General features: G+C 42.3%; 1 protein-coding gene across 1 annotated transcript; it reads left to right on the top strand.

Annotated features, from left to right (window-relative positions):
- The first annotated feature begins 1,164 nt into the window (after window positions 1-1,164).
- On the top strand, window positions 1,165-18,564 carry nos2b (nitric oxide synthase 2b, inducible). Its single transcript, XM_036536517.1, has 25 exons — window positions 1,165-1,182; window positions 3,486-3,593; window positions 3,872-4,020; window positions 4,344-4,506; window positions 4,615-4,706; window positions 4,840-4,981; window positions 5,753-5,892; window positions 7,899-8,073; window positions 9,307-9,408; window positions 9,536-9,730; window positions 10,054-10,133; window positions 10,384-10,528; window positions 10,805-10,909; window positions 11,078-11,127; window positions 12,126-12,300; window positions 12,756-12,882; window positions 14,226-14,304; window positions 14,691-14,881; window positions 15,608-15,777; window positions 15,983-16,193; window positions 16,629-16,716; window positions 17,002-17,123; window positions 17,313-17,461; window positions 17,816-18,010; window positions 18,514-18,564. Exons 1-25 carry the CDS (start codon window positions 1,165-1,167, stop codon window positions 18,562-18,564), a joined length of 3,222 nt encoding a protein of 1,073 aa, XP_036392410.1.
- Window positions 18,565-21,936: the final 3,372 nt, after the last annotated feature.

Raw genomic sequence — 21,936 nt, 5'->3', positions numbered from 1 at the left:
GGAGGCCCCAGTGCACAACTGAGCAGGAGGACAAATACATTAGAGTGTCTCGTTTGAAAAACAGACACCTCAAAGGTCCTCAACTGGCAGCTTCATTAAATAGCATCCGCAAAACACCAGTCTCAACGTCAACAGAGAAGAAGCGGCTCCGAGATGCTGGCCTTCTAGGCAGAGCTGCAAAGAAAAAACCATATCTCAGACTGGCCAATAAAAAGAAAAGATTAAGATTGGCAAAAAAAAACACAGACACTGGACAGAGGAAGACTGGGAAAAAAGTGTTATGGACAGACAAATCTAAGTTTGAGGTGTTTGGATCAAAAAGAAGAACATTCATGAGATGCAGACCAAATGAAAAGATGCTGGGGGAGTGCTTGACGCCATCTGCCAAGTATGGTGGAGGCAATGTGATGGTCTGGGGCTGCTTTGGTGGTGGTGAAGTGGGAAATTTGTACAGGGTAAAAGAGGTCTTGAAGAAGGAAGGCTATCACTCCATTTTGCGACGCCATGCCATACCCTGTGGATGGCACTTGATTGGAGCCAATTTGCTCCTACAATGACCAGACACAATGACAATGACCAAAAGCACAGCTCTAAACTATGGAAGAACTATTTAGGGAAGAAGCAGTCAGCTGGTATTCTGTCTATAATGGAGTGGCCAGCACAGTGACCAGATCTCAACCCTATTAAGCTGTTGTGGGAGTAGCTTGACCATATAGTATGTAAGAAGTGCCCATCAAGCCAATCCAACTTGTGGGAGGAAGCATGGGGTGAAATCTCTTCAGATTACCTCAACAAATTGACAACTAGAATGCCAAACGTCTGCAAGGCTGTAATTGCTGCAAATGGAGGATTCTTTGACGAAACCAAAGTTTGAAGGACACAATTATTATTTCAATTAAAAATCATTATTTCTAACCATGTCAATGACTATATTTCCTATTCATTTAGCTATGTTTCCTATTCAGACTCATTTCATGTATGTTTTCATGGAAAACAAGGAAATTTCTAAGTGACCCCAAACGTTTTAACAGTAGTGTACATACATACATACATACATACATACATGCCTATATGTGGTTGCATTTGACCGTAATTGTTACCTTCAGTATTGTGACTGGCCCATTTGTTTGCATGCATTATGTTTCAATTCAAGCGCATTAAGCAATGATTTCCATATTCCAGGTACGACCGTATATCTAAAAAACAAACGGAGTTTGCTTCAGGCAAATTGCAGTGGTACAGTGATTGGAAGGTGTGTTTGCAAGATGGGCAAGCCGTACATTCCTCCACTCTGCAGCTGGCACTTGGCCCGGCTACTTGCACGACATACGCAAGCTTTTACAAAATTTACATTGAAAGCTTCTTATTCGTCAAATACATTTGCGGATGGTTTGGACATTATACTCAGCAATTGAATCTAAACAAGTAATTACCACGAAGAGATGACAGAGAATGTCTTTTGAACCAGAGACTATGAAATCGCAAAGTGTTTAATTTTAAACCATTTTAGGAAGTGTTATCCTGTTTTCCATATCAACAGATCTCTCTTCGTAGACGTTACACAATAGTGCAACGCATAAAAACACATGCAACAATAATAAATCACTGGTGTTGAGCTGTACATGCATACACAATGTTGCATTTATTTTTATTGCGTTTACGTTTTTTTCTTTGTTAGCGTTTACTTAAACGCTGTGGCTCTATCAAGTAGTTTTTTACTTACTTACTTATTTATCTGTTATTGTTATCAGTCGAGGATGTGTAGATGACCATTTAGAAGCCTTTATCCCAACTTCTGGCTAAATTAAATTCATAAATGTTATAAAGCAAAGTAGCTGCATTAAGCTACTGTATTATGTATTATGTATTATCTATTATGTATTATTTTGAAGCATTTTACTTACTGTGTTTACAGTCTGTGTCTTAGTATATTAAAGAGGTACATCACCAAATTTACAGATTTATTTTATTCCCAGATCTTCGATTTTTTAATTATTTTATCTTCGGTGATTCCCCTCCTCAACCACTGAAAAAATGTTTTTGTTATTTATGTTATTTACGATGGGCTGTTATATGATTGCGCTTTATTACAATCCCCTACCACCCCCGGACAGTTTTTACTTTTAACAGGCGTTTGCATCCTTGGTTTTCAACCGGTGTATTATTTTATTTAAAAAAAAAAAATGTTATTTTCTCAAGTCAGCTGAGCTAAATTATATTTATGTATTTATGTATTTTCCATGCAGATATTTTTCATGCACTAAATAAACGCTATAGTTTTTTTTATAGCCGTGTTATCTTAGCAATGAGATGTCAGGTGGAAACATTCAAAAATGAACAAATGTAATTAAAATGCAACAACGGCACAAACTACAAATGACAACGCTTGTCAAGTAAAGTACGTGGCAAAATTAATTATGACTACTTTCGTTCATGTTAAAAGTTCTTTATTTTACCAGATTATCGAACGAAAAAAAAATATAAATGTGTCCCCCATTTCAAACGACGGTTGTTACTAATACCTCTTCAGCGCGTAATGGAACAAGTTTAACCTGTGAACAGCGCGTTTCTCTTCAAGTCAAGATTATTTCTGATTAAAAGAAGGTGGGACCGAGTTTCAACCTGACCGGAGATGTGGCATTGTTTCTGACCGCAACAAGGGAGGGTTTTCCCTCCAACCAGGGCGCTTACCCGTTTCCTTTTTGCCAAGGTACTATAAATACAGGTGGACTTTTGGATAGAACACTGAATCACGTCACACCCTGATCCAAGACATAGTTCAGGTAAGGACAAGGACAATCGATTGGAAAAGGATGCTGGCATAGGCTAACTATGGTTGGAGAACTGTTATGACCTCGTATACAGGGTCCTGAGAGAGCCTGCGTGAGATGCTGGACTGAAATTTGATACATTTATATTTATTCATTTGGCATACGCTTTTATCCAAAGCGACTTACATAGATTACTGTTCTGTACTGTAATACAGCTGGATACATTTATACAGCTGGATATTTTACTGAGGCAACTGTGGGTTAAGTACAGCAGCAGTGTCCCAGCGGGGATCGAACCGGCAACCTTTCGGTTACGACTCCTGCTTCTTAACCACTATGCTACACTGATACTGATTGTATTTGCACCTTAATAGTGGAACAAATTGTGTGGTTCCAATTTTATCAAAACCATTTAAACTCGTTTTAATTGTTTCATTTCGTTTATCGTTATATGTCGTTTAATATGACGTCTACAGTAGACATAGTATAATGTAACATTCTTACCATCTTCGTCTCGGAATACTTCTCCTTCTGCAGCGTTCGAGGAAATGAGAGTTACACAAGATGAGAAATCTGAAACACTCTATCGCCATACTGAAGGAAAAAAGGTACTTTGCCCGTGTATGTCACTGACTATATATAATATAGAGAGAGTGAAGTTTGTTGGTAGCAATTTGAAAATGATTGTTTTCGGTTTATATCAATCATCCTCAGACTTCGGGGCAGTGGCGCGAGCCTGTCAGGTGTCCGTCTTCTTTGCGTGTGCGCAACTTCATCGATAACTCAAGTCTACAGGACACACTGCATCACAAAGCTGTGAAGGTATGGTATTGTTACAGTCCTATATTTCCGTTGAAACAAAACGTGTTTTGTGGTCTCTACAAATATACTAAGACTGGATGTACATCCTTTAGGCAGGGAAAAATAAAAGGTTTATTGTTTTGTCATTAAAGCTCACCTTAAGTAAGATCATATTTCCAGAAAATCTAGTCTGGAGTTTGCTTGTCTGCTTTGATGTCTAATCCAAAATGTAAAATCTTTGGTAAAAATATTTTGCATGCATGACTGATTTTTTTAAAGATTTATTTAATTTTATTCAGAATCAGCCTTGCAAACCAAAGGCATGCCTGGGCTCCACAATGACCCCCAAATGTCTGACCCGGGCATCGCTGGGGGGCCCCAGCCCACCACAGGACCTCCTGGTTCAGGCTATTGACTTCATCAACCAGTTTTACCACTCATTCAAAATGTAAGTCTGCTTTTTCCTTTAAACCCACTTTTAAAAAGGCAAACAATGGATTATGCTTTTGTTAATTATGAACTGTGCATGAAGTAATGTGGAGAGCGGTTAATCTGGAAGGGCATCTTGGCTTCTGCACATATCTTACTCTTTCCGCAAGGTATTCAATGCAATGTGGCAAATGCAAAAAAGCAAAAAAAAAAAATGGTATGGTCTCTTTCACTAGTATGGCCTCTAACACATATCTGCACGGTCTCATAGCGATCTGCACTAAAGTGTGGTTTGGGCAAGTTCAGTTCACTGCATGACTTTTCAATCACATCTGTGTGCAGCCCGCAAACCAAAGACCACCTGGCTCGCGTCAATGCCATTGCCATGGAGATAGAGACAACGGGAACCTATCAGCTGACTGCGGAGGAGCTGGAGTTTGGGGCCAAGCAGGCGTGGCGGAACGCACCCAGGTGTATTGGCAGGATACAGTGGTCCAATTTGCAGGTAATCTATGGTTACCTCTCTTGGGATCTGAACAGCCTCTGGTGTTTGTGAGTGTGTGTTTGCAGGTGCATGCACAGGAGTGAAAAACTCACCCGCCTTGTTGTTCAGGTGTTTGATGCCCGACAGTGCACCACAGTCCAGCAGATGTTCCACTTCCTGTGCGATCACATGCGGTTCGCCACTAATGGAGGAAACATACGGTGAGGAGACCCTGTTAATCCCAGCTCTATTGCTAATGCTAAAAACCTGGCATCCTCAGGTGAATCCTGTTTTTAACTTAGCGGAGTCTAACTTGGCAAAGGCTAACCTTGCTCCTTGTGTTTATCCTCGCAGATCAGCGATCACCATTTTCCCACACAGGTGCGAGGGCAGGGGTGACTTCAGAGTGTGGAACAGCCAGCTGTTGGGGTATGCCGGCTACCACATGCCTGATGGGCGCATCCTGGGGGATCCCTCCAATGCAGAGTTCACAGAGGTACCCCGATACTCCAGTATCAATGACTGCATGGTGTTTTTGAGGTTCAGCATTGGTCATTTTGTTGCCAGAACTGGAGACCTTTACAGCATCCTGGTGATATTTAAATACACTACAATTTTTCCTTAACAAGTAATCAGAAAACAACATGCACTGTATAGATAAATGCCACCAAAAATGAGGGAAATATGCAGAAAATGTTACATTTCTCTCCGAAAGACAACCTCAGAGTCCTTCGGGATTAATAAAGTATTTCTTATTTTGGAGGCAAAGCCAGGAGACCCACACCAAGGGATGAGTTTTTTTTACCCAGCTAAAAAAACAGTGGCACTCCTCTGTAATCGACTATGTCTTCTGTACCACCCATGGCCTCTCTCCTTTCCAAGTGATTGTGCGGTTGCTTTTAATTTTAGTTGGCTGCTTCACAATGTCTACCCTATCAGGGTAGAGATCCAACAAGGTCCAACCCACACACCTGCCTTGAGGTCACATGCCCTGAATGATTCTGATATAAAAACACAATGTCACTATTACAGCTGCCATAAAACACCTGGACCATCTGAATTTAAGTGTGAAAGTATGAACTTTATGTCCCAGAAAGCTATAATGAATTTAATAAGATATACTATATTCTTAAATATACTTTCTAAGTAAAAGACCTACAATATACCTCAAATTCCTTCTTGCACCTACTATGGTACTTAGCACAATGCTGTGTGTTATGTAATGATTCCTACTATCTACTGCATAACTGTTATTCTCTTTCTGAAGCTGTGCATTCAGCTGGGATGGGAACCCAAGTACGGTCTCTTCGATGTGCTGCCCCTGGTACTGCAAGCCAATGGAGAGGATCCTCAGATCTTTGAAATCCCCCCTGAGCTCGTCCTGGAGGTCCCCCTGGAACACCCCCGGTCAGTTTGACACACTTCCAGGAACAAAAATCCATTGTGAACATGTTGAAATTCCACTAGAGCAAGAATGCTGGCCTGGCAGCCCCCTGGTCCTTGGTTACAACACAGTTACAAAACTGCAGATTTTGTGTTATGCAAAATGAAAAACAAAAAAAATATGGCCCAGAGCCAGTCCACCAGTTTGTGCTCCAGTTAGAAAATGTAAGCATGTGTTGCTTTTTTGAGACCGGACAATTCATTTCTGTGAATGTTCTGAACCTTTTCTGAATTTGTTAACTACAAAACTACAACAAGGAATCTTCCTCAAGGCATTGAATCTTCCTCTTGCACTCTTAGATTTGCATCATTTAGTATATTCCTGATTTATGCAGGGCATTTGTACAGCAGGTCTTTATGGTAACACAGGTAAGTAGGAACTAAGTAAATACATGAATAACAATAATCTTTCCTTGCCCAAATCCCCTACTTAGCTGGACACTTGGCCAATGCTCCACTAGTTGTTCTCTAAAGCCACACCAATAAACAGACAAAACACAATGGAGTGGGGTGATGTGGGAGATATGGAGAGACATCATAAGTTTGTGGTGCCCGTAGCTGTTCCATTTGCATGCATGCACACCACAGTACAGGATTTGATTTACTAAAACCATACTCAACTTCAAACAAATAAGTTGTTGTCAATTAAACCTTCAATGGAATAACTGCCCAACAAGTTAATGTCTCACTACAGTGGTACTAGTCTATGTTATACCCCCACACTTTTCTGTTTAAAAACTACCAGTGTTGTACAATACACGTTTATTTGGTTTTCATTCCATCCAGTGCCTCCGTTACCTCACTGAGTGAGTTGGGATTTTTTCTTGATTGGATAAGTTGCGCCGCTCCTCCTTCTCTCTCGAGGGTTGGGAAATAAAATGCACCTTTAAGAGCTGCAGTGCCGCGGTCCTCGAAGTTCGGCATTGACCTGAAGAGCCCTGGACCTCGAAGACTTTGTTTGTTTGACACACACTTTAATCTCTGTGTCGGCAAGAAACAAAGGCGTCTCCCAGCCCCGGCGCGGCTAGCGAGGCTCTCCGCTGCTTTAAATAACTCCCCCTCCAACGCGGGAGACTCGTTAGTTTCCACAATGCACAATAAGACTCGCAGTCAAGTGTTTGAAGTGCTCGGATGAAGTTAAAACCCACAGACGGTTTGGAATCACGGGCGAATTCCCAAGCAATAACGAAGGTGGGAGGAGACGACAGACACGTTGCTGGGGTTACGTTCCTACAGAGTTCTGCTTACTCGGCCTCTTCGGATTGTCAGAAAGTAAATTAAATAAGCAGTTTTTTTATGTTGTCGCAACACGATTAAGAAACATTTTCGTACCGAATGCGAGGTCTCTCGTGGAAGCAGTGTCTCATAGACAGTTAATGATTCAGCATATTTTGATCACTTACTTTCATTGTTGCCTCTGACCGTAGATCTCTCTACATGATTTGGCCCTCTTCTAAAATTATGCATGTGCATTTTTTCTCATTTAAGTATTAATTGTTGGCCCTTTAGATCGAGACTCATTTTTTCCAGAGACTTGAAAAATGTCTATGCTGTATTTCCTTACCACATCAAAATGTGCTCCGTTCATAGCTTTAGTTTCATCCTGTGATTATTTGAGAATGTTGTGTAATATAAATTAATAATGTATAGGTGCATATTATTGTTGTTTTATTACCCAGCACCTGTGGAAATCTATGAGTGTGTGTTCTTTTTAATTGAGTCTTTTTTGTGTACTGATAAGGAGCAGGGCAGCAGTGTGGTTTAGTTGTAAGGAACAGGGCAGCAGTGGGGTGTAGTGGTAAGGAGTAGGGCAACATTGTGGTAACGTGCATAATTCTGTGTTAGTTGCTCTGGATAAGAGAATCTACTAATACAAATGTAAGGCAATGTGTATGTAATATACACAGAAAGGCATACTACTGAGGAAAATCCTTGATGCATCCTCCTCTGCCCTGCCTTGCCCCACCCAGATACGAGTGGTTCCGGGATCTGCAGCTGAAGTGGTATGCCCTGCCAGCTGTGTCCAACATGCTGCTGGAGGTGGGAGGGCTGGAGTTCAGCGCCTGTCCCTTCAACGGCTGGTACATGGGAACGGAGATCGGGGTGCGGGACCTATGTGACACACAGCGTTACAACATCCTGGAGGTGACGGATGCAGCCCAAAATTACCCCCACTGCTTTTCTTTACATTATGACACTGCTGTGCCTATACAAGCATGAGATCACTGCATGCTGTCTATAATTCCAGCAATGACTCAGATGAGATGTACTAGTCCCATTCAACATGGAAACTGTTCCAGGGCACTTGTGCAAGGCGTGACATAGAAGACTAGCTGAGGAATTGAAGTGTAAAAATGTCTGGTTCTGTTATGTGTGAGGAAAGTTCTTACATACTGTACATGGGACCATTCAGAGTGACAGAGAACCCCATGACTACTCTGTTTTTCCCATGGCTCCCAGCCTGGAAATAAGACTGTTCTTCTCAGTGCTGTCCACACTCTAGCGCATTACTACTGAACCAGAGTAAGAGTTAAAGATTCAAACAAGAAATACAGAGCAGACAAAGCTGTCAGAGAGAGAGAGACAAAGAGACAGACAAGAAAGGGAGAGGACGGGAGAGAAAGAGAAAAACCATTTTACTCTGGGCAACTCTCTAAAAAGAGATTACATTCTGGCAGAATATCTGACCCTGGTTGAAAATACAAAGTAAAGGCAGATCCTGGCCAAATATTGCAATGTGATCACAATGTGATCACAACATCACCATTGAAAAAGGCTGACACAGACAAACTTGGCAAGCCAGGGAAGACAGGCTCTGTGATCACTACAATAAAGGAGGGGTTGAGACAGAGATCCACTTTCTGCTAAAATGTACTAAATACTCCTATGCATTCATATGCATTCATATCACATCTGTCCTCCCACATTTCAACCAACTGACTGACTCATATGTCCTACTGGGGAGTTGCTGGCCCACAGCAACACAGCCCAGTTTGTGGCCTCAAGCCATACCCTGAGGGACAGTGGGTGCCCTGTGCTGCAGCACCAATAGTAAATTGAAACATATATATTAATCATAATAATTAATCAAATAATAATTGATCAATTTACAATTTACTGTTGGATGTACAATATAGGACTGAATATTGTTTATTGTTTATCAATTTAACCTGTATGGATATGTGTTTTCTTTGAATTCATATGGTTTTATTCAATTATTTGCTGTACTGTTTGTCTTTTTGCTTAGGCAACATAGCAATTGTCTATCCTGCCAATAAAGCACCTTTAAATTGATTTTGAAATTAAATATTGATAAAGAGAGAGGTAAGTGCTAAACCCTTGCTGTTGAGCTCAGCGGTTCTTCCTGTCTTTCTGCAGTGTGTCGGTATCCGGATGGGTCTGGAGACGCAGAATCTGTCCTCTCTGTGGAAGGACCAGGCTCTGGTGGCTGTCAACATCGCTGTCATCCACAGTTTCCAGGTAGAGTGAAGGATAACTGTCATTGACTGTGAGGTGTGTGTGTGTGTGTGTGTGTGTGCGTGCGCGCATGTGTGTATTGCTGTCTCTCTCACTGCGTGGTGTGTGTGTGCATTGATGTTTCTTGCAGAAGCACAATGTCACCATCACAGACCACCACTCAGCGGCCGAGTCCTTCATGCGCCACATGGAGACTGAGTTCCGTCTGCGGGGCGGTTGCCCGGCTGACTGGACCTGGCTAGTTCCACCCATGTCGGGTGCACTCACACCCATCTTCCACCAGGAGATGGTCAGCTACATCCTCTCACCCTTCTTCTTCTATCAGGTGCCCGGCTCGCACAGCCCACCCGGTTTGACCCCAGCTGAGCCCTTTACTTCTGCAAAGAAAGTAAAGGGCTAGTGCATTAGCACTAGCGTTTTAGCCTGTCTTGAGACATGCTTACTCTTAAATCCCCGCCTACTCATCCCCCATGTGAGGCAGAAATTCATATTTATTCACTCTCATGCTTTTTCCTTGCTTAAACCCTCTATGTTTATGTTTGCATATTTGTATAACTATGCCGGAATTTGGCCTGTACAGGAGGCCATAGATATGATTCTGATTATTGTTATTGATATTGATAATAGCTGTGCCATTATCCTTTCCAGGCAAATCCGTGGTTGGATCACATCTGGTGTGATGAGAGGAGACCAAAGAAGAGAGGAATAAGTTTTAGAGCTGTAGCCAGGTATGTCCTCTGGACAGATAGCAATATGCTTTAGAGCAGTGGCCAGGTGTGTCCTTTAGGCTGATAACAATAGGTATTAGAACAATGGTCAGGTGTGTGCTTTGGAGCAATACTTCTCTCTGTGGGTTTACTGAAACTCCAGATATGTGTTGACTTCTGTAGACAGACAGACTGTATGAAAACTGCTGTGGAAACCGCAGATAAGTGGTGCTGTTCACACTGGCATGATGTTGCACTCTTCTTCCCACAGGGTGGCGGTGTTGTCCTGCTCCTTGATGAGCAGGGTCCTGGCCAGGAGGGTGAGGTGCACGGTGCTGTTTTCCACAGAGACCGGTCGATCAGAGACCTTCGCCCGGAGGCTGCACACCATGTTAAACCACGCCTTTAACACCAGGGTACAAGCTCCGCCCCATTCTTGGCCGATTTTGTTGCCAGATTTAGAGACTTTTCCATAATCTCACTGTAGCAATTCTTACACACGACAGTGACCAGATTTTACCTTTTTTCTACCACATCATGGAAAAAGCATTTGATGATTTAGATATAAGCATATATTTATTATATAAAATGTCTCTCTCAATATGTCTCTCAAAACCCTGCAACTGATATCTGATCATATCATTTGAATCAGGTCTCTTTCTCTGATGATGTCATTTTCTGCTCTCTCTCAGGTACTGTGCATGGACAATTACAACCTCAGTGACTTGGAGAATGAGACTTTTCTGGCTGTGGTGACCAGTACCTTTGGGAATGGGGACTGCCCAAGGAATGGAGAGGTGTGTGTGTGTGTGTGTGTGTGTGTGTGTGTCTGTGTCTGTGTCTGTGTGTAGTACTTGTGTACTTGTTTTTTCACTCAAATCTTCACCATAATCTGCTTCATTGTTCTGACTCTTGTCTTTTTTCACTTCCAGTCACAATACTGAAATATTTCTCCCTCACTGTAGCATTTCAAGAAGCACCTCTTCAGCCTCCAGTGCCTCACACACAAATTCAGGTTGGTTTTTTTTGTGCTGGTCACACATGTTACTCAGAGAAAGTCCCCGTCCCCAGGGATTTGTGGTAGCCCTGCTCAGCCTTTTAGGTGCATTTAGCTATGCAAACATTTGCCAAAGTTTGCAAACAAAAACTATAAGAACTACTTTTTCTTCTTTAAGCCTGGAAACCTGACAGATTGTTCCTTGGCTTCAAAACAGCAAACAAATGAAGCAACATTATATGCACACAGGTGAGGTAATAGGACTTTATGGTACTAGCTACATGTACAGTTGGTAGGTTGTCCATACTGGGTGGTTTATTACTGTTAACCATTTCCTGACAGTAAAGCATTTGCTTCTGCAGTGGCTGCTATAAGCCACATACACTCACTCCACTGATTACTGGGCTTCTTACAAACTTAACAGAATGCTTATTTCAATTAGTCCACTGTTACAACACTCCGAAACACAGTAAGGATGTGTGCGCAGCTGAATAGTGGAACGTCTATTTCCTGAACAGATATTCATGTCTTGTCACATTCATAGTTATATCGCATGACTACCTATGTAGTCCTATGTAGAGAGTACAGCCACAGCTAATGCAGCAATGTAGACTGCACCAGAACCTTCCAGACCTGAGAGAAGGTGGAAGGAATGTAGCGCATAATATCTGTGCTGTAAATATCATATCTATGTTGTATATAGCGTATCTCTTCTATAAATAAGTACATATGTGCTGTAAATAGGATATCTGTAGTTGACGGCACCTCAGATCAGGAATGGGCTCATCTGTATCTAGAGATATTCACCTTGCTTACTTTTACACAGCTGGATTTTTTCTGAAACAGTGCAGGTGACAGTGCCTTGCTTGTGTGTCCAATGACAGCAACCCCCCTGGAAATCATCTGAGTGTTTTGCGTCCTAGGCCCAGCTCATCGGTCAGCAGACCGCAGACACCCCATTCCCGTGCTGGGAAGCGGCCCTGGGTTCATGCACGTTTTTTCCTCTCGCTGGACAGGTACTGCGTGTTTGGGCTGGGGTCACGGATGTACCCACAGTTCTGTGCGTTCGCCCGTGCTGTGGATGCCAAGCTGGCAGCGCTCGGGGCACAGTGCGTGACGCCCATGGGGGAGGGCGATGAGCTGAACGGGCAAGAGGACGCCTTCAGAACCTGGGCCAGAGTCGTTTTTCAGGTGGGCTGGGTGGAGGGGCAAAACCTGGGGGGCCATACCATAAGGCATTATGCAGTGTTGTGTAGACCAGGGGAGTGGGGTGGGGTTTTTGTTATACTTTACTGAAAATGTGTTTATTCTGACAAAACTGTACAAGTAATGGTGTTTCTGTAGGTTACTTCTGTTCTGTCCATGCAGGAATTCATCCTCATTGATTTGATTATTACATAACTTCCTGTTCACTTGTGGTTAAGAAATGTAATTAAGCAACTAATTAAGCTTACAGAAGAGGGGAAGGTGGTAATATGTGTGTCTTTTAGAGACTTTGTTGTTGTTTATCAGTGGGAAGACATAGAACATAGACATAGACATTATCAAATCGAATATAAATATAGAATCTTCAAATGCAGAAGGATTCTCTTTGTCACTGACATGTCATTCTCTGTCTCCTCTGTGTGCTGGATCTCCGGGTGCAGGATGCATGCAGTGAGTTTGGAATTCAAATCGACAGCCAGCTCCAAGGGACCAATCAGGAGGTAGACACCTGGGACCCCCTGAGGTACAGGTTACGACAAGAGAGCATCGCCACGGACTATATCACAGGTACAGGCAGAGATCATTAATCCCTGGTGACAGCGCACTACGTCTTACTTCCTGTCCTGACTACAGAGAGTTCTGGTTGCCACCAAAAGACCTAAAGGGGCTGCATTGTGTGGGCATATCACCTATGACAGGAGGCCATTTTCCTTCTGAAGTTCTGGTAGAAGCATCCCACATTTCCACAATAATTACAATCAGAGCCAATCAGGTAACAAATATTATCAACTGATCCCACATCCTTCTTGGTTTTCAGTCTCTTTTATCCTGATATATAGATTAAGCTGGTTACAACATATATTTCAACAAGCCTGAGGCAGTGCCCCAACAAACATTGAGGACTTCCCTTTAAGATGATCAGATGGTAAAGAACACATTATTTCTGTTATTTAGAGGTTAATATTTTGCTGAATCTAAACAGAGTATTTGGGACATCAGGATTTATGTGGCATAAAAAACTATACTATACTATAGTATAGTTTACTATATACTATACTATACTATACTATACTATACTATCACACACTGCATGCCTTAATGGTCACTTGGGAAAAAGCAAAGAAAGAGAAGACGCAAAGAAAGAAATTCCCAAATCTTTGGTGAAATCCATGCAGGACACATCTTTATATGTAATAAAGGGAGACACAATTCAAAATATTACATGGCTCAGAGGTCCTCAGGGTGTCTAAAGTGTGGAAGAAAGTCTGGTGTACATACATACCTGTTCTGGTCCTGCCCACCGATAACCCCCTTTTTGTGCAAGATTAAAAGGGACCTGTAACAATGTTTTGATTGTGTCATTGAAAAAGACCCATTCTTCTTTACTGGGCTTGATCCATGGTTACCCAGATCATGTTAGCTGAAAAATGATAATTTGCTGTATGCAAATGTGTGTAGATCAGCTGGGTCAAGGGTAAGCCCCCTACAGCTGGTTTGTGGTGTAATGAAATGTTAAAAATCCTCCACTTAATAAGAATTAGCTCTGTCTAACCAGTGTGGGGGGAGGGGGGGTCCTCTAAGATACAGTAACATAGGTAAACATGCCCTGAGGGGACCAGATAAAACTATGACAGGAAATGTCACTTCAAAGTGAAATGTGTGGCTTTATTGTATTGTTTAACCCATTTTTGTTTTGCTTTGTGATTATTTGTCTTTGTAGTGTGTGTGGTTTGTCTGTTTTTTTGATAACTACTTTTCCCCCTTGTCACAATGTTTATTGCTGCTAACGTGAACTTTAATAAAAGTTCTCATTAAAAATCGTCATAATAACAGTAGTAATCATAATGTCATTCCAGCATTATCTCGCCTCCTTGTGGGTTTTCAGTCACTGTTTTCTCTCACTTCCCCAGCACTCTCAGCCATGCACTCCAGACAGATCCTTCCCATGAGGCTGAGAGGCAGGCACAGTCTGCAGAGCCCCCTCTCCAGGTACCCCGCTGTACATGAATCTCCCCCTTTTTTCACCAAGCGCTCCCGCGCTCCTGCGCTGCTTTCTTGCATAGGTTCTGGCTGTTACCAGGATGTGCCAGTGTGCTCTGCTTTTCTACGCTAGCAGTAGCTGCTCTTTTGTAGACCACACCCCTTTGAGGATGGGCTGAAAAAGAGAGAGCAAATCAGAACACATTGCCTCAACAATGGCAGAGCCTTCAGTGTGAGAGAGAGGTGTGGATATCTGGTCCACATATATAATATCTGTAACCATTATGGAAGGATGTCTATGTGTGTGTCACTGTTTGGTGCCAGTGCCATGTAGGGCACAAGATGATGACTATGATGATGATGACAATGATGATTGGTTGTCACTGTGCTTCCAGTTGTTCAACCATCCTGCTGGAGCTAGAGTTCGACGGGGACAGGAATAGTGTGCGTTTCTTCCCAGGGGATCACATTGGAGTGTTTCCTGGGAACTCTGCCCAACTGGTCGCTGGTATTCTCAAGCACCTCCCCAATGCCCCTCCAACCAATCAGAGCCTGCAGTTGGAGTGCCGCTCCAGCACTGATACTGGTACAGCCCATCCACGGTGTCTCACAGAATACAGATTCTCTTAATTGTATTGTATGACTGGTGGCTGTAATGAATAAAAACTACATTACCCAATAGTGTCAGTGGCCCTGCATACAGTGTCTCTAAAAATAACCAAAGGGGAACTGCTTATTAATGTATTCATTGGTATTTCCCAAAGTAGCATTCAGTTCTCTGCATTGACTGAGATGAATAAACCTGGAGATGCCTGAGCAATGTAAATGACCAAGGCTATGCAGCTTCAATGCCAAAGAAGTGACTTTATTGAATTACCAGTGGATAGTAATCTTACACTGCTATTTATAATGCTGATCACCATGGACTGTAAGGATTCGGTTTCTCACAAGACAATACTTCTTATAATAGGGTTTATTTTTCCTTTACACTTTTGTCCCAGTTCAGTTTTATCTAAAGATGTATCTTAGTAGGAAGGTACTTCCTCTTAATATAATAAGATATTATATTATATTATATTATATTATATTATATTATATTATATAAAAATATAAAGAAGTATGTTGGGGAACAACAGGACTCCCTAAAATTAGGTTATTATAATAATCTTATAACTACTCTGACTTTTGGTTCATTCATTTGTGCATCAAATATTCCTGTTTAACATTAATGATGAAAACACTGCATTTATGATGTCATAGATATCACTGATGGGGGTTCATTGTTTTCTTCAATTCATGTGCTCACTAGCAGATGATGCTAAGACCTGGCAGCTGGATGGGCGTATCCCAGCATGCCCCCTGTCCCAGGCTCTGACCTGCTTCCTGGATATAACCACACCTCCCTCACAGAGTCTTTTACGCAAGCTGTCTCAGGTGGCAACTCAGGAGGCTGAGCAAGAGCGACTCGTCATGCTCGCTGAGGTATACACAAAGCTGTCACGCACACACATACACACGTGCACACACAGGCTTATATACACACTCATACACATACATCCATACGCGCACACACACACACACACACACACACATAGTGTACCTCTGTGGGATGATCACTTTACCACAGAGATGCAGATATGAAACTGATCATTTAAAGCACAGTGTCTGTGGTGTCGCCGCCCTGCAGGACTCTAAAGAGTATAGCACCTGGGTGGCGTTTCGCCGGCCCACCTTCCTGGAGGTTCTGGAGGAATTCCCTTCCCTAGAGCCTCCAGCAACCTTCCTGCTGAGCCAGCTCCCACCCCTGAAGCCCCGCCTCTACTCTGTCAGCTCCTCCCCTGACCTCCATCCTGGGGAGCTCCACCTCACCGTGGCTGTTGTCAGCTACCACACGCAAGGTACAAAACAGCTCTGCCCAGATCCACACTCCTGAACTCACTAGTGCCCCCATCAGCCAACAGTAGTGAGCATACTTAAGAAGCATACTCAAGAACTGCTGATTCCATAGTACATGTGTGAACAGGAGGTGGAATATTAATACTACAATGAATATGATTTTTATTTATTGTCTTTTGTACAGCACTTTGTTGTTTTTAAATGTGCTTTATAAATAAACTTGACTTGACATGACTACAGCTTGAGCTAGTAGTGATAATGTAATAATGTGCATAGAAACCATGGTTTGATTTACAACATCAGTAATTAATAATGATAACAATAAAAGTAATAATAGCATAGTGAAATCAGATCACACCTTTTGTATGGAAGCATGAGATAGGTGTTGATTCCACAGTGTGTGTGTGTAAAAGTGACCTCTGACCTCTGACCTCCAGATGGGAAGGGTGTGCTGCATCATGGTGTCTGCAGCACCTGGCTGAACACCATCAGGGAAGGAGACATGGTGCCCTGCTTCATCAACAGGTGAGAGAAAGCAGTGCATTGGCCAGTAATGCAGACCAGTGATGTGGGCTGGTAATGTGGGCAGTCTTTTTGTCATTGTTTCCCTTGTTTATGTTCTCTTTTTTTATTTTGAATCATTTGTGATTCACTGTCTTCATAAATTGCTTATTGCCTGATTGAGTTTCAAAACCTCAGAGCAAACCATTGAAAGCAGTAGCACCATGATCTGTGTGTGTGTGTGTGTGTTTGTATGCGTGCGTGTGTGGTATTTAATTGATGCTGAGTGGGCTGTTTTTATAATTGCAGTTCCGACAGCTTTTGGCTTCCTCCAGAACCCAGCACTCCAATCATCATGGTGGCAGCTGGCAGCGGTATCGCCCCCTTCAGGGCATTCTGGCAACAGCGCCTTCACTATATGCAGAGGACAGGTAATGTGTGTGGGGGCCATTGGTGACATCATACTCAGTACACACCATATCAACCCTCAGCCTGACTGCACCAGTAATGTGAGAGCTAAGATTACGTTTTAGCAGTGATGGCCTTGACAGAGGAGGGCACTGTGTGGGACAGCAGTGCCTCCCTTCACCCTCTGACCTGTGTGTCACTGGCTGTTGCAGGGGAGACAGGGATGCCCATGACCCTGGTATTTGGATGCCGGAGCTCCGATATAGATCATCTGTACAGAGAGGAAGCCCAGGAGATGAGACGGCTTGGAATTCTTAAAAATGTCCTCACGGCCCAGTCATGCCAGATTGGCCAGCCCAAGGTACAGGCGGCAGGTTCACATCCCCAGCAGGGGACACTGCTGTTACACCCTGAGAGCAAGGCACAGTATATCTTCAGCTGTGGGAATGGATGATATGTTTTTAAAAAGTGTGTCCCTCTAAATGAGTGGGGTCTGATTAGCTCATGTTTAATCTGGAGCAGTCTTCCTAGAATATAGAATGAGTGTGATTCACTACAGCTCTCCTAGTTAACCCTAACTCTAACCCTAACCCTAACCCTAACCCTACTTTAACATAACTGTAACCTAACCCCTAACTCCTATGCCCCTCCCACCCAACTGTAATGTGCCTTGCTAATGGGCATGCTGCGCCTTACCTATGCTTTCTGTGATCAGGTGTATGTCCAGGACATCCTGAGGCAGCAGCTGGTGGAGGAGGTGTTCAAGGTGTTGCACCAGGATGGGGGTCACCTGTATGTCTGTGGGAATGTGTGTATGGTTCAGGACGTATCCCAAGCCGTACAGGACATCCTTGGCCACCAGCTGGGCATGAGTCACGCACAAGCGAGAGAATACCTGGCCCAGCTCAAGGTAAAGAGAACCCCCTGACAACAACCTTCACTGTCTATAGTCTATACTAATACAGATGAACTCACTGATGCAGATAAACCCATCTCTTCTCACAATCTCACGCATTGTATAGTTAAACTATAGCTGTACAGTTAAACCCTACTCTCTTAAAATGGCAACACTGAGTAGACAAACCCCTCTCCCCTTCAGTCTTTCACAATGACTACTCAGGTAAACTCCTCTTCTCCTCCAGTATAATTCTGCTTTTGTGAATTTACTCAGAGGTGGTGAACTAAAGCTGCACAGCACCACCTGCTGTACTTTCTGACAATCTTTGACAATGTCTGTACTGAAAATTCTCTTTTCTTCTGATGTCCAAGATGTCCAAGATGACTACTTCTTCCAAAAAAGAAGTAGTCAGTTAGAAAGAAGCTTGCAAGGGGGTTCCATCTTTTCCCACTTTTCTGATATTCTCAGACATTCAGAGCATTTTTCCTCTCATTTTATGTCTCCTGTGCTGGCAGTCTGAGAAGCGGTACCATGAAGATGTATTCGGAGGGACCGTTGAGAAATGAGACGGCCAGTTTATGGTGACGGCAGGCTGGCAGTGAGGTTAAGATCACCTTATCAGTGGCGGAGCAAGACAAACACCACCTGTCCAGTCAAAATCAGTCATGCCCCAATCTGGTCCCTACCCTCTTTCTTTGATTGGCCCTTGGTGTCATGTGTTGATGAGTGATGTGACAGCGAGAGCCACTCATGAGAGTGGGGTTTAGACTCAAAGGGGTATAAAGATGCTCAATGAGACACACTTCCCCAATGAATAGAATCTGTGCAGCAGAGATGTGTATGCAGAGTTCATTCAGAGTATGAAGTTCAGCAGTTCAGCAGTGGCAATTGCCTTCACTGTAGTCTCCCACTGATGCAGAAGCTCCTACGCCTGAGGTGCAGGAAACTAATACTGCAGGACTCCTTCACATTGAACTGAACAATGTTAAAGAGCAAGTGTATATCCTCTGGCCTATATGTATTTAATGCTCATTCGACCATGCAGATACAGTGGTGTGAAAAAATATTTGCCCCCTTCCTGATTTCCTCTTTTATTGCATGCTTCTCTCACTGAATAGTTTCATATCATCAAATAAAATGTAATATTAGACAAGGGAAACCTGATAAAACACAAAACATAGTTTTTAAATCATTATTTCATTCATTTAAAAAAAAGTCACCAATTACCCATATTGCCCCTGTGAAAAAGTAATTGCCCCCTTAGTTTTGAAACAAAGAAATCAACAAACTTTTAGTTGATAATTCAGGTGATTGAACACGGGTAGGCTTGATTGCAGCCAGCCCTGTTGAGTTTAAATGGAATATATATTCTCTCATCAGAGAGAAGTAGTCAACACAAAGATTCTACAGGCACACAATGCCACGATCAAAAGAAATTCCAGAATAGCTGAGGAAAAAATTTGTTGGGATATATCAGTGTGGAAACAGCAACAAAGCCACTTCTAAGGTTCTTGGACTCTACCGAACCACAGTGCAAGACAGTGTCTCCAAATGGAGAAGACTTTGAGTTGTGAATATTCCCAGGAGTGGCTGACCTGCCAAAATTTCTCCAAGGGCACAGCAGCACCTCATCCAGGAAGTCTCAAAAGCTCCCATAAAAACTTCCAAAGAACCTCTCTAGCATCAGCTAAGGGCAGTGTTCATGACTCAACAATTAGAAAGAGACTGTGCAAAAAATGGGCTTCATAGAAGAGTAGCAAGATAGAAGCCACTGCTCACCAAGAAAAACATTAAAGCTTGTCTCACATTTGCTAAAAAGCACCTGTATGATCCCCAAGAATTTTAGGATCATTTTCTATGGCCAGATGAGTTGTGGAGCTTTTTGGAGGGTGCAAGTCTTCCTATGTCTAGCATAAAATGAATACAGCATTGCACTGTAAGAACCTACTGTGAAACATGGTGGTGGCAGTGTGATGTTTTGCTGCCTTGGGACCTGGACAACTTGCTATCATTGGAGGAAGCATGAATTCTGCTATGTACCAGACAATTCTTAAGGATATTGTCTGGCCATCTATGTGTGAGCTGTCCTGCTGGTGATGCAGCAGGACAATGATCCAAAACACAGAAGCAAGTCCACATCTGAAAGGTTACAAAGAAGCTAAATTAAAAAGTTTTGCAGTGGCCTAGTCAAAGTCCTGACCTGAATCCAATAGAGATGATGTGGCAGGACCTGAAAAGAGCAGTTCATTCTCAAAGACCTACCAATCTGTCAGAGTTAAAGCAATTCTGCAAAGAAGAGTGGGCCAAGATTCCTCCACAGAGATGTGCAAGGCTCATATCAAATTATAGGAAATATTTAATTGGAATTATTGCTTCTAAGGGTGGTCCAACCAGATATTAGGTTTAAGGGGGCATTTACTTTTTCACAGGGGTGATATGGGTGTACGATAATGTACATTCACTGAAGGAACAAAATAAACATTAAAATACTGTGTTTTGTGTTTACTCAGGTTCCCTTTGAGCAATATTACACATTGTTAGAAAATCTGAAACCATTCAGTGCTCCAAATAGGCAATAATAGAGAATATCAAGAAGGGGGAAAATACTTTTTCATGCCACTGTATATACATTATAATGACAGGAAACATGACAGCCCTGAAATGCTCCTTTAGAATCCATAACACCAGGACTTTTTATTTTAATAATGTTTGGTTAGTTATGGCAGGTCTGGCAGGCACTGGAGTATGTTATTCAATTCATAAAATAGGTTACTTCCAAGACTTCAAGGGACTTACAGACACGCTTCTTCTCACTGTGTATTCAGGCATCTACTGATTCCTTTTCATACCACTGAGACATCAGTGTGTCTGCCTATGGAGTGGAGAATGTTACTTGTATTTCTCTCTCTCTTTGTATATATATACTATATGACTGTCTCTATATGATTACTTCTGTTTCAGCTTTTCTCCCATGTAATGGTTTTGTATGTCCTTTTTTATTTTTTATTTTTTATTCATTGTAATGCTTATTTTAACTTTTTAAACTGGGTGTTTAATATTATGGTAAGGGAACTGTAAGGATGATGCAGTATCTGAAAGCAAGGGATTCTTGCCCCTGTATTTATTTTTTATGCTGCATTTTTGTGATGTTTGCCTTTTATTATTATTTTTATTTTCACACCTTGGTTTCACATGTGATTGTATCTCACCACAAAAGATTCATATGTTGCAGAACATCAATGTTAAATTCCATGCTGCCTTTTCTTTCCACAATAGCAAGTATCTTTTTTATGTGCCCTTTATTTAAGCAGGAAAAGTATGTGACCAAATGAAAACACTAAAAAAGCTTTAATGTGTTAACCATGACCATTCTTGTGACCATGTATCAGGGTGTTTGCCTTAGTATGAGTATAATTAATATTTGCACTGCACGTGTTTCTTCTGTGTTTCACTTTGGATAAAAGAGTCTGCAAAATAAAGCAATCATTTTTATTGAACTTTGTTTCTACTCCCTTTATATTACACAGAGTTTGTAGAGAGCCTAGATTCTGTTCATAGGAGCTGATCCTAGGTCAGTTTATGTCACTTTTCTGTCACCTGGCACATTTCGTTTGTGAGCAGTCATATGAAAATTAGTGATCTGAAACGGTTCCTGTACATATGTTAAACAAGTATGTTGTTCCATGGACGGAAAGAGCTGCATTGCTCAATGTGTCAGTGAAAAGCAACGTGTCAGACAGGAGCACTTTCACTGGAACAGTAAAAAATGTCATTTACAAATACAAATTTTAGGGCTTTACCGCGTTATTGGTGTGACAGTCACTGGAGCGGAACAGTTTGCTGCCGTTTCCAACTACGTTATTGGAGAAATTTCGTTTCTGTAGTGTTTATACCAAAGCGGCTTCCGTAGAAAGAAGAGGCATAGAAAGGATGTTGGT

This window comes from Megalops cyprinoides, chromosome 9, assembly GCF_013368585.1.
Source record: "Megalops cyprinoides isolate fMegCyp1 chromosome 9, fMegCyp1.pri, whole genome shotgun sequence".
Taxonomy (NCBI): Eukaryota; Metazoa; Chordata; class Actinopteri; order Elopiformes; family Megalopidae; genus Megalops; species Megalops cyprinoides.
The sequence above is the reverse complement of the archived record's forward strand: the minus strand, read 5'-3'. Positions and strand labels throughout refer to the sequence as shown.

Coding starts and splice junctions, on each gene's coding strand:
- nos2b (XM_036536517.1), top strand. Junction 10,529..10,804: donor ACCACGCCTTTAACACCAGG/GTACAAGCTCCG, acceptor GCTCTCTCTCAG/GTACTGTGCATGGACAATTA. Junction 15,778..15,982: donor GACTCGTCATGCTCGCTGAG/GTATACACAAAG, acceptor GCCGCCCTGCAG/GACTCTAAAGAGTATAGCAC.